This window comes from Salmo salar, chromosome 18, assembly GCF_965601325.2.
Source record: "Salmo salar chromosome 18, fSalSal1, whole genome shotgun sequence".
NCBI lineage: Eukaryota > Metazoa > Chordata > Actinopteri > Salmoniformes > Salmonidae > Salmo > Salmo salar.
Genome location: NC_138308.1, coordinates 7818906 through 7832014, shown reverse-complemented (window position 1 = coordinate 7832014; position 13109 = coordinate 7818906). Strand labels below are relative to the sequence as shown.

General features: G+C 43.6%; 1 protein-coding gene across 1 annotated transcript in view; it reads left to right on the top strand.

Moving 5' to 3' along the window:
* Positions 1-13109, top strand: part of abcc2 (ATP binding cassette subfamily C member 2) — a 57688-nt gene that overhangs the window by 23967 nt on the left and 20612 nt on the right. The window contains exons 18-27 of the mRNA XM_045700688.2: positions 75-242; positions 492-666; positions 863-998; positions 4991-5099; positions 6445-6664; positions 6856-7010; positions 7268-7423; positions 10424-10623; positions 11601-11727; positions 12904-13005. Of these exons, the coding sequence (XP_045556644.1) occupies positions 75-242; positions 492-666; positions 863-998; positions 4991-5099; positions 6445-6664; positions 6856-7010; positions 7268-7423; positions 10424-10623; positions 11601-11727; positions 12904-13005 (1548 nt within the window). The remainder of the gene's footprint in view (positions 1-74; positions 243-491; positions 667-862; positions 999-4990; positions 5100-6444; positions 6665-6855; positions 7011-7267; positions 7424-10423; positions 10624-11600; positions 11728-12903; positions 13006-13109) is intronic.

The window sequence follows — 13109 nt, the reverse complement described above, 5'->3', positions numbered from 1 at the left end:
TTACGTATGTCCCCGTTTCCCTCCCCTCTCCTCCGCTCTCTTCTCCTCCCTTCCCATCTCCTTTCCTCCCCCAGGGTATTAACCTGTCCGGGGGTCAGAAGCAGCGTGTGAGCCTGGCCAGGGCGGCCTACAGCCAGGCTGACGTTTACCTGCTGGATGACCCTCTCTCAGCTGTAGACTCTCATGTGGGCAAACATCTGTTTGAGGAGGTGGTGGGACCTAAAGGCATACTCAAAGATAAGGTGAGTAGAATGGCTAACCAAATAAATGAGCTAAATTAGATCAATAGACAGACAGATGAATGGATGGACGGACAGATATCCTATCTTTCTGATCCCTCCGTGGACTTGTGACCCATGGAGTACAGTTTTTCTCCTCTCCTCCACCTTCTCCTATTTCTCCTGCCCAACTTCCTCTCATCCCCTCCCTCTTCTCCTCCTCCTCATCTCCTTCCTTATCCTCCTCCTCTCTTACTCTTTCTCCCTCTGTAGACCCGTATCTTGGTGACCCATGGAGTGAGCTTCCTGCCCTACGTGGATGAGATTGTTGTACTGAAAGAGGGATGTGTTTCTGAGGTCGGGTCATACCAAAGTCTCAAGGACAGCAAGGGGGCTTTCTCTGAGTTCCTGGACACCTATGCTAAAGAGGGGGGCAAGAAACACACTGGTGAGTGTGTGTGTATAACTGGCTTTGTGTTTGTGTGTGTGTAACTGTGTGTGTGTGTGTGTGTGTGTGTGTGTGTGTGTGTGTGTGTGTGTGTGTGTGTGTGTGTGTGTGTGTGTGTGTGTGTGTGTGTGTGTGTGTGTGTGTGTGTGTGTGTGTGTGTGTGTATAACTGGTTGTGTGTGTGTTTTTATCAACAGACCCAACCTCTGATGGGGAGGAGGTGGGGCTGGTCCCTGATTTACAGGATCCTCAGGCCGACACCCCTCCTGAAGACATCGTCTCAATGACCCTGAAGAGAGAGAGCAGCATCCGACGCAGCCAACGCAATGGAAGGTATGAGAGAGAGAGAGCGAAAGAGAAAGAGGGAGAAAGAGTCTGAAATGACTCTTTAGTTCAGAGCCAGATCCCTGAGTGGTTAAAGGGTGGACAAAAAAGCAGCACTTCACAGCCATTTTTAATAAACGGGCTCTGGAGAGGTGAAGGTCGAGTCATGCGTCCTCCGAAACATGACCCCCCAAAACTTGCTTCTTAACACCACCCGCTTAACCCAGAAGCCAGCTGCACCAATGTGTTGGAGGAAACGCGGTTCAACTGACGACCGAAGTCAGACTGCAGGCACCCGGTCAGCCGCAAGGAGTCGCTAGAGCACAATGAGACTAGTAAAGCCTCCCCGGCCAAACTCTTCCCTAACCCGGATGACGCTGGGCCAATTGTGCACCGCCCAATGGGACACCGCCTGGGATCAAACCCGGGTCTGCAGTGCCTTAGACCGCTGTGCTACTCGGGAGGCCTGTTGGTTATCATTTTTACTGCATCTACAGTATGTCAAAATCTGGGTAAAAGATGGAAAGGAATGTGTGTCTTATTCAGTACATGTATTAATTGCTTGCTTTTCTAAAGTCAAAAAATCTAAAAGATGGTTAGACAAGCTAGCTACTATAACTTGATTGATAGCCTCTCCACAGCCGATGTAAGACCTTTAAACAGGTCAACATTCACAAGGCTGCAGGGCCAGATGGATTACCAGGACCTGTACTCCGAGCATGCGCTGACCAACTGGCAAGTGTCTTCACTGACATTTTGAACCTGTCCCTGATCGAGTCTGTAATACCAACATGTTTCAAGCAGACCACCATAGTCCCTGTGCCCAAGAACACCAAGGTATCCTGCCTAAATTACTACCGACCCGTAGCACTCACGTCTGTAGTCAAGTGTTTTGAAAGGCTGGTCATCGCTCACATCAACACCATTGTCCCTGAAACCTGAGACCCACTCCAATTTGCATACCACCCCAATAGATCCACAGATAATGCAATCTCGATTCCACAGTGTCCTTTCCCACCTTGACTAAAGGATCACCGTCGTGAGAATGCTATTCATTGACTACTGCTCAGCGTTCAACACCATAGTGCCCTCAGAGCTCATCACTAAGCTAAGGACCCTGGGACTAAACACTTCCCTCTGCATCTGGATCCTGGACTTCCTGACGGGCCGCCCCCAGGTGGTAAGGGCAGGTAACAACACATCTGCCACGCTGATCCTCAACACGGGGGCCCCTCAGGGGTGCATGCTTAGTCCCCTCCTGTACTCCCTGTTCACCCATGACTACATGGCCAAGCACGACTCCAAAACCATCATTAAGTTTGCCGACGACACAACAGTGGTTGGCCTGATCCCTGACAACGATGAGACAGCCTAAAGGGAGGAGGTCAGAGACCTGGCAGTGTGGCACCAGGATTACAACCTCTCCCTCAATGTGATCAAGACAAAGGAGATGATCGTGGACTACAGGAAAAGGAAGGCGGAGCACGCCCCCATTCTCATCGACGGGGCTGTAGTGGAATGGGTCGAGAGCTTCAAGTTCCTTGGTGTCCACATCACCAATCAACTGTCATGACGTTACAAGCTTGGCATACCTGCATTTGGGGAGTTTCTCCCATTCTTCTCTGCAGAACCTCTCAAGCTCTGTCAGGTTGATGGGGAGTGTTGCTGCACAGCTATTTTCAGGTCCCTCCAGAGATGTTCGATTGGGTTCAAGTCCGGCTCTAGCTGGGCCACTCAAGGACATTCAGTGACTTGTCACGAAGCCCCTCCTGAGTTGTATTGGCTGTGTGCTTAGGGTCGTTGTCCTGTTGGAAGGTGAACCTTCAACCCAGTCTGAGGTCCTGAGCACTCTGGAGCAGGTTTTCATTATGGATCTATCTGTACTTTGCTTCGTTCATCTTTCCCTCGATCCTGACTAGTCTCCCAGTCCCTGCCGCTGAAAAACATCCCCACAGCATGATGCTGCCACCACCATGCTTCACCGTAGGGATGGTGCCAGGTTTCCTCCAGATGTGATGCTTGGCATTCAGGCCAAAGAGTTCAATCTTGGTTTCATCAAATCAAATCACACACGCCGAATACAATAGATGCAGAGCTTACAGTGAAATGCTTACTTTCAATCCCTTAACCAACAATGCAATTTTAAGAAAAATACCTACAATAATAAGATATAAAAGTAACAAATAATTAAATAGCAGCATTAATATAACAATAGCGAGATGATATACAGGTGGTACCTTTACAGAGTCAGTGTGCGGGTGCACCGGTTAGTCGAGGTAATTGAGGTAATATGTACATGTAGGTAGAGTTATTAAAGTGACTATGTATAGATAATAAACAGAGTAGCAGCAGCGCAAAATATAAGGGGGGGAATGAAAATTGTGTGGGCAGCCATATGATTAGATGTTCAGGAGTCTTATGGCTTGGGGTTAGAAGCTGTTTAGAAGCTTCTTGGACGTAGACTTGGCGCTCCGGCACCACTTGCCGTGCAGTGGCAGAGAGAACAGTCTATGACTATGGTGGCTGGAGTCTTTGACCATTTTTAGGGCCTTCCTCTGATACCGCCTGGTATAGAGGTCCTGGATGGCAGGAAGCTTAGCCCAGACCAGAGACTCTTGTTTCTCATGGTCTGAGAGTCTTTAGGTGCCTTTTGGCAAACTGCAAGTGGGCTGTCATTTGTCTTTTACTGAGGAGTGGTTTACGTCTGGCCAGTCTACCATAAAGGCCTGACTGGTGGAGTACTGCAGAGATGGTTGTCCTTCTGGATGGTTCTCCCATCTCTACAGAGGAACTCTGGAGCTCTGTCAGAGTGACCATCGAGTTCTTGGTCACCTACCTGAGCAAGGTCCTTCTCCCCCGATTGCTCAGTTTAGCCAGGCGGCCAGCTCTAGGAAGAGTTTTGTGGTTCCAAACTTCTTCCATTGTTCTTGGGGACCTTCAATGCTGCAGACATTTTTAGGTACCCTTCCCCAGATCTCTTCCTCGAAACAATCCTGTTTCGGAGCTCTATGGACAATTCCTTCGACGTCATGGCTTGGTTTTTGCTCTGACATGCACTGTCAACTGTGAGACCTTATATAGACGGGTGTGTGCCTTTCCAAATCATGTACAATCAATTGAATTTACCACAAGTGGACTCCAATCAAGCTGTGATGGATGATCAATGGAAACAGGATGCACCTGAGCTCAATTTCGAGTCTCATAGCAAAGAGTCAGGATTTTTATTTATTTTTTTATTCTATATTTTTTTTATGTACAAACATTTATTAAATCCTGTTTTTGCGTTGTCATTATGGGGTGTTGTGTGTAGATTGATAAGGGACATTTTTTTCATCCATTTTAGAATAAGGCTGTAACATAACAAAATGTTGAAAAAGTGAAGTGGTCTGAATTCTTTCCGAATGCACTGTAATTACCGAATTCTAGCACTTTAATTTTCCTTTCCAACTGTTTCTTTTTCAAGTCGTTTCCTCTTTTTCTAGCCAGAATAACCTTAGATTGTACCCCTGAAAACGACCTTCATAAAATTGCTAGGTCACTAGTAGTATTACAGAGAAATAACAACAACAAAAATGGTTTATTTTTAATAACAGAACAAAGCTGAGGGGGCACGTGCCACTGTGCCCCCTATGGGCATGACCCCTCTGCAAACAGAGAGTGCAGGCTAGAGAGAGAGAGAGAGAGCGCGGGAGACAGAGAGAGACCTTATATAGGCCTATTGCCATTGTCACTTTATTACATTATTTGTGAATGACTCCATCTTCTCTCTTTCCCAGCCTTCCATCTTCTACAGTGAGAATCAATATTAGTTCATTCCACCTTCATAACATTTTCTCCTCCAATACCACTGGCATTTAAGTGTTTGTGTTTATTATTTTCTCCTCCATCAACACACCTCTTCTCCCAATCTGTCTGTGTGTGTGTGTGTGTGTGTGTGTGTGTGTGTGTGTGTGTGTGTGTGTGTGTGTGTGTGTGTGTGTGTGTGTGTGTGTGTTTCCCAGTGTTAGGTTGAGAAAGAACAGTTCCCTAAAGAAACCGAAGCCACCTGCTGATGACGAGACCAAGAAAGGCCAGAGGCTGATCGAGAAGGAAACCATGGAGACGGGACAGGTATATTGTGGGCTGTGTATTATGGCCTGTATTGACTTAGAGCCTTGGTATGGAGGTGGGAAAAGTAAGACCACTTACTGTTTGTAGAACCCTGCAATAACCCAACATCAAATGCACTAATCTACAAACTCAGTGGCAACTGGTCATTTAAGGAATGAGAAATCATATGCACTCCAAAGAGTCCTTCTAGTGGTAATAATAGTAATAATAACCCCAATACATCCTGTTGAAATTATAATTTGTTTAATATTAAAAGATAAAAAGCATTCAGAGACAACAACATCTAACAGTAAATATTCTCTCTTTGAAGTGTATATACAGTACCAGTCAATAGTTTGGACACACCTACTCATTCAAGGGTTTTTCTTCATTTTTACTATTTTCTACATTGTAGAATAATAGTGAAGACATCTAAACTGTAATGTGTACGCTAGGAGTCGGGAAGCAAGTACAGGGAGTGATTTTAAAAAAATAATGAAAAATGGAACAAAACAAGAACCACAAGTAGCGTACAAATATGAAACAGAGTCAATCACGCCTGGGGAAAGAATCAAAGTGATTGACAGATATAGGGGAGGTAATCAGGAAGGTGATGGAGTCCAGGTGAGTCTCATCAGGTGCATATGCGCGTAACGATGATGGCAGGTGTGCGTAATAATGAATAAACTGGCAACGTCGAGTGCCGGAGAGGAGGAGCGGTAGTAGACGTGACACAAAACTATGAAATAACATATGGAATCATTTAGTAACCAAAAAAGTGCTAAACAAATCAAAATATATTTAATATAGCCACCCTTTGCCTTGATGACAGCTTTGCACACTCTCGGCATTCTCTCAACCAGCTTTATGAGGTAGTCACCTGGGTTGCATTTCAATTAACAGATGTGCCTTGTTAATTTGTGGATTTTCTTTCCTTCTTAACGCGTTTGAGCCAATCAGTTGTGTTGTGACAAGGTAGGGCTGGTATACAGAAGATGGCCCTATTTGGTAAAAGACCAAGTCCATATTATGGCAAGAACAGCTCAAATAAGCAAAGAGAAACGACAGTCCATCATTACTTCAAGACATGAAGGTCAGTCAATTTGGAAAATGTCAAGAACAGTCGCAAAAACCATCAAGCGCTATGATGAAACTGGCTCTCATGAGGCCCGCCACAGGAAAGGAAGACTCAGAGTCCAAACTTTTGACTGGTACTGTAGTTAAAATCCATCCATCATTCGCTCTTTGTTGTCTCTCCCTCAATACATTTAAATTCTAGGTGCTTTATTGGCATGAAATATTATATTTTTCTGTCTCTCTTTATCTTTCTCCCTCTCTCTCTGTCTCTCTCTTTTTCTCTCTCCAGGTGAAGTTCTCGGTGTATCTCCAGTACCTACGTGCAATGGGCTGGGGCTACTCCACCATGTTCTTCCTGGTGTACTTCATCCAGAACGTTGCTTTCATTGGTCAGAACCTGTGGCTGAGTGACTGGACCAATGACGCGGAGGATTACTACAATAAGACCTACCCCAACTGGAAGAGGGACACTCGGATTGGTGTATTCGGTGCGTTGGGCGTGGCTCAAGGTAAGAGGAGAAGAAGAGCGAGAGAGAGAGAAAAGTTGCTTCATTGACCATGTTAAAGGCACCTTATGAAGTAGGTGAGAGTGAGAGAAGAATAATACTGTGTTGTCCATTTGTAGAAATGGAAATGTGCTTTTTGGTAGATTTTGGTAGACACACACCTGTTTTATTACAATGGTCTCTCCTCACAACAGGTTTATTTGTATTCATGGGCACCCTGCTCCTGGCTAACGGCTCTATCAATGCGTCTCGTATCCTCCACTCCCGGCTGCTCAACAATATTCTACGTGTTCCCATGATGTTCTTTGACACTACGCCATCCGGCAGGGTTGTCAACCGCTTTGCCAAGGTATAGGGGACAAACCTGCTACTGTGCTGTGTTCATTAGGCACCAAATGAGCAAAAAAACTGACTGAAACACAAAGGGACTATCTGGACTTCGATCACAAATGTTTTATTTTGCAAAATGTTTTAAAACGCTTTCTGTTGCGTGCCCTAATGAACGTAGCCCTGGCATACTTGAATATTACATTACCCCTGCATTCGCTTTATCCTGGTTGTTGATGCCAATTATCATTTGATGTCACATCCTGTTTCCTGTTGTAGGACATATTCACAGTGGACGAGGCCATCCCCCAATCATTTCGTTCGTGGATCATGTGTTTCCTGGGTGTGCTTGGAACACTCTTTGTCATCTGCCTGGCCACACCCATTTTCACCGCCATCATCATCCCTCTGGCTGTGGTCTACTACTTCGTTCAGGTAGAGAGAGAGAGAGAGAGAGAGAGAGAGAAAGAAAGGAGTGTGTGGATGGGTGGGGTAGGAGGAGAGAGAGAGGGAGGGAAAGGGACTGAGCAATGATGTATATAAACCCTAGATGACTGAAAGGGGGGCGCTGTTTTGAAGCCACTGCGCAGCCATTTTTGTACTGCTCCACCATTGTAAAACATATTTGGGAAGCTATAGAAATGCATTTATTAATGGTAACATACATTTTTGCCAAGTATATACAGTGGGGAGAACAAGTATTTGATACACTGACGATTTTGCAGGTTTTCCTACTTACAAAGCATGTAGAGGTCTGTCATTTTTATCATAGGTACACTTCAACTGTGAGAGACGGACTCTAAAACAAAAATCCAGAAAATCACATTGTATGATTAGGGTTTATATACAGTTCATCATTTGGACTGAGAGGAATGGGGGAGAGAGTCGGAGGGAGAGGAACAAAAAGAGAGGGGGGGGGGCAGAAAACGATGCGCACCGTATTCCGCATAATAGCTCATATCCCTGTTAGTCTTATTCAGTGTAAGATGTTTATATGCACCTTTGATATCCCGCTTACGAGTATCCCTATATCCACAAATAAACAGAATATTCCTAATTTGCCCAGGGACAGAGTAATGACTTTTTTGACATGGGGTTTTTAAGTCTCATTTAGATATAGTATTTGTCTGCTTATAATAGGCTATATGTTAGTCAACCTGTCTATAATTAGATACATGGAGCTTCTCTTCTGTCATTACTTGATGCTCTAGAATACTAATTATGCAACAGGTGGTTTGGAATTCCCATTGTTAAAGCCTCACCTGCCCATTACACAGTATATGAGACAACATACACATGGCCACGTTCATATAAAGTGGCATAGTTTACGTCGTTAGCTAGCAATGCACTACCACTCATACTTCTACAACTACTAGCATTAGCACCTGTAACTCGTCACGGATGATTTCAAAGTTACTTTTGACTTGTTTTATCCACTAACATTTGAAGAATGGTGCCAATAAGAAGAGGATATGAAAGAAATAAAACAAGAAGAGCAAGTGGACCAGCAACCTGAGCCTAGTGTTACCGCTAGACGTGCAAAAATCACGAATGTTAGCGCTGCTATAGACAACATAGAAAAGGAGAGAAATGGTGTAGCCACATAAAGACAAACCAACTGGGCAGTGATCTGGCAAATGTTTCAAAAAAGGATATGGGTAATATTCTCAGCAGTTTCAATGCCACCTACTGAATACGGTGTGGTTTGATTTGCAGTTGCACTTTTGCCGAAGAGGCAATGAAGGAAATCGCAAACTGAAGCCAGACTCATTCGTAATAAAAGAAGACAAAAATGGTTTGAGATATGCAACACTGAGTTTCAATGAAGAAACCAAGAACCACAAAAAATGCAATGGAAAGAGACAGAGAGAATCATCATGGCTACATGTATGCAGAACCATGGACATCGTCTCTAGAAACCAAGGTTCTGGAACTATCAAACAGCGTTTGGGTAGTTTTGCTTTACTTGGCAGACAATATGAATAGAACTAACGACCAGAGAACGCCAAAAATGTAATTTGACTACCAGTGAATGTAGCATCATGTTTTGTTGAAAAATGTATGGTTTGGGAAATAATCTAGATTTTTTTAATGGTACCAGTTGTATTAAAGCAATAATACACTCGAGTCCATGTGTTACGAAATTTGTATCATGGCTGTGATGGTCTACATCACTTGGCTTCGCATCGTGGCTATGACCACGTCACACCCATGATAAAAATGTCATAACACATGGCCTCTCGTGTCTTATGCTTAAATAAAGCCTTGCTCTAAAGAATGTCATGAATGATAGAATGAATGCATCATCAACAATCTAGTTGACATCGGTAAACCAGGGAGATTTCTGTGTATAATTTCGAAATTACATCAGTTTGTTGACCGGTTTTAAGGAAATGAAAAGCTTTGAAAACAATACATGTTTCTGATAGTATTTCAGTTCGTCTTGGATGCATATTTTATGTGGTTGAAAGTTAAATACTGTCCACTTTTATGTTGCTGAATTTTTGAGAACTTTTAGTCTACATAACATGGAACCTACATGTACATTCGCTCACATTTTCTCAAGATGAAAGAAATTATATTGCTCCACTCCTGTTCCCGAGACAAAATTAACATTCGGTCTATAATTTTATGCCAAGAAACACTTAATTCTGTAGGAGTTAATACTGTAATAGGAGGCCTACAGTCAGTGTTCAGACTTCAGTTACTATTCCAACTATTACTGTTCCCATCCGAACTTCAAAGGTGATATTATGCAAAACTGAGCCTGCGCAAACCGCAAAAACTTGTCACGGTTGTCGTATGATGGAGCGGACCAAAGCGCAGCATGTGTATCGTTCCACATTTTCTTTATTAAACTGTGAAACTATGCAATACATACAAAACAACAAACCGTGACAAAGAGGTGAAACATACACTAACTCAAAAACAATCTCCCACAAACCCAGGTGGGAAAAACAACTACTTAATTATGTCCTCCAATTAGAGACGACGATGACCAGCTGCCTCTAATTGGAGATCATCCCAAAAAACAACAACATAGAAATACAAAAACTAGAAAATCTTAACTAGAAAAAAAACCTGTCACGCCCTGACCTACTCTACCATAGAAAATAACAGCTTTCTATGGTCAGGACGTGACAAAACTACGTTAAGCGGGATAAGATGTTCACGTGTCGCAGTGTCCGTCTAAGATCAGCATATCCCAGGCATCTTATTTGGGTTTCTCAAAACAGGGTTAGGAGCTTATTTGGGTTTTTGTAAACGGGATATGATGTTTATATGCGTCAACACAAAAACAGAATACTTGAGTATCCCGAATAATAACGGGATATTGGTGTGCATCTAAACGTGGTCAGTGCCACTTCATTATATGATTTGTGAATCATTTTATTTTCTCTCTCCTTCACTCCTCCATCCACTCTCTCCCCTCAGCGTTTCTACGTGGCAAGCTCACGGCAGCTGCGTCGTCTGGACTCGGTGTCTCGGTCTCCTATCTACTCTCACTTTGGAGAGACAGTGTCTGGTCTGTCGGTCATCCGGGCCTATGGACACCAGGACCGCTTCCTCAAACACAACGAGAAAGTAATTGATGAAAACCTCAAGTCAGTCTACCCGTGGATAGTCTCGAACAGGTCAGGAACACATTCAGTTTTGTTCATGTCAAAACAGCACTGTATAATATGCAGTTCCATTCTGTCTGAAATGTTACGGTGAATCTGTGATGTCTGATGTTTGACTAAATGTCTGTCTGTCTTGTCAGTCTTGTCAGTCTTGTCTCTCTGTCTCACAGGAAGTTGCTGAGGGGAGGACGGCTCATAATAATGGCTGGAATGGAGTGAATGGAATAGTATCAACCACATGGAAACCATGTGTTCGATACCATTCAATTTATTCCGTTCCAGCCATTACTATTTGTATTTGTATTTATTATGGATCCCCATTAGCCGCTGCCAAGGCAGTAGCTACTCTGCCTGGGCTCCAGCAAAATTAAGGCAGTTATACAATTTTAAAAACATTACAATACATTCACAACAGATTTCTCAACACGTGTGCCTTCAGACCCTTACTCTACTACCACATATCTACAACACAAAGTCCATGCGTACGTGTGTGTATTGTGCGTACGTTATTGTGTGTTTGTATGCATGTGTCTGTGCCTTTGTTTGTGTTGCTTCACAGTCCCCGCTGTTCCATAAGGTGTATTTTTATGTTTCTTTATCAAATTTTACTGCTTGCATGAGTTGTGGAATAGAGTTCCATGTAGTCATGGCTCTTTTGTAGTATTGTGCGCCTCCCATAGTCTGTTCTGGACTTGGGGACTGTGAAGAGACCTGGCATATCTTGGTGGCATATCTTGTGGGGTATGCATGGGTGTCTGAGCTGTGTACCAGTAGTTCAAACAGAAAGCTTGGTGCATTCAACATGTCAATACCTCTCACAAATACAAGTAGTGATGAAGTCAATCTCTCCTCCACTTTGAGCCAGGAGAGACTGACATGCATATTATTAATGTTAGCTCTCTGTGTACATCTAAGGGCCAGCTGTGCTGTGTTTGTCTGCCTGCCTTCATCGTCCGTCTGTCTGTAATGCCTGTCTTTCTGTCCTGCAGGTGGCTGGCCATCCGTCTAGAGTTCCTTGGTAACCTGGTAGTGTTTTTCTCAGCTCTGCTTGCTGTCATTGCCCGGGACTCTCTGGACAGTGGCCTGGTCGGCCTCTCCATCTCTTATGCCCTCAATGTGAGTACACACACACACACACACACACACACACACACACACACACACACACACACACACACACACACACACACACACACACACACACACACACACACACACACACACACTATTCTTCTGTGTTGTGCCTACTGAATATGACCTTGGGGAACCGATTATTTATCTCTCAATTCACTGTACTATACCGGAGAGAGAAGTGCTTTGTTGAGGATGGTTGAGTTGTGCTTTCAATGGTCAAATCTCAGTAAAATGAAGGAAGGACTGTGAGGTATTTCAAAGGACTAACTGGTTTAGGGTTTGAGCTGCCACCATGGTATCGGTCAGAATAAGGAGATGGAGATCAGGAATCCAGGTTTAGAGTTGAACATGAACACAGAGGGCCGGTAGGGAGGGAGGTTGGATGAGATACAAAACGGAAACATTAAACAGAAACAGAAACGGTGAATTCATGGCAGTGTACTGCCAGGTGGCTATGGGGGAAATATGGGCTTAACATATACTGTATATTCTGTTTATATAGGGAACTGAGAGGGGTGACAGTAGAGAAGAGGTGACTAGGGAGTAGAAAACAGGTGTGGCCTGGGGTAATTGGGAGCAATTAGGTGTCCTGTTAGTGCTATGACCCTTCACAACACTCTGGCTGCGTTTACACATGCAGCTCAATTCTGATCTTTTGCCCAGTTATTTAAAACAAATATTGTGGAAAAATATCAGAATTGGGCTTCCTGTGTAAACACAGCCAATGTGAGGTGTGCATCTAGACCTGTCTTTTATATGCGATCATCATATTCTGACAGCAGAAGTCACATATAGCATACTGTAAATGTCAAGAGTAGATGCTCTCAAATGTAAGTGCCATTGTATAAACATCTAACCAACCTGAACTCTGATTCAGTTCTGTTAAACTGAAGGCCCCAGTGGTACTTTAATGGTCATACATACTGAATATAATATTATTATTACTTTATTTTGTTTGCACTTTGAGATTATCTTGTGATGAAAAATACTAATGTATTATTATGTAAGGAGATGAATCAGGGTTAAGGCCTGGATTACTGTTGAGTACTCCCTGACAAATGAGTATTTGTTAAAAGCACTTAATGGATTTTATGGATGATGGAATGATAATAAAGTGATGATGATTTGATGGTAATGACCCTAACCCCTGATATGTAGGTGACCCAGACCCTGAACTGGCTGGTGAGGATGACATCAGAACTGGAGACCAACATCGTAGCTGTGGAGAGAGTCAGCGAGTACACGGAGATAGAGAATGAGGTCTGTGTGTGTTCAATGAGAATGACAGATACAGTTGAAGTCGGAAGTTTACACACACTTAGGTTGGAGTCATTAAAAATAATTTTTCAACCACTCCACATGTC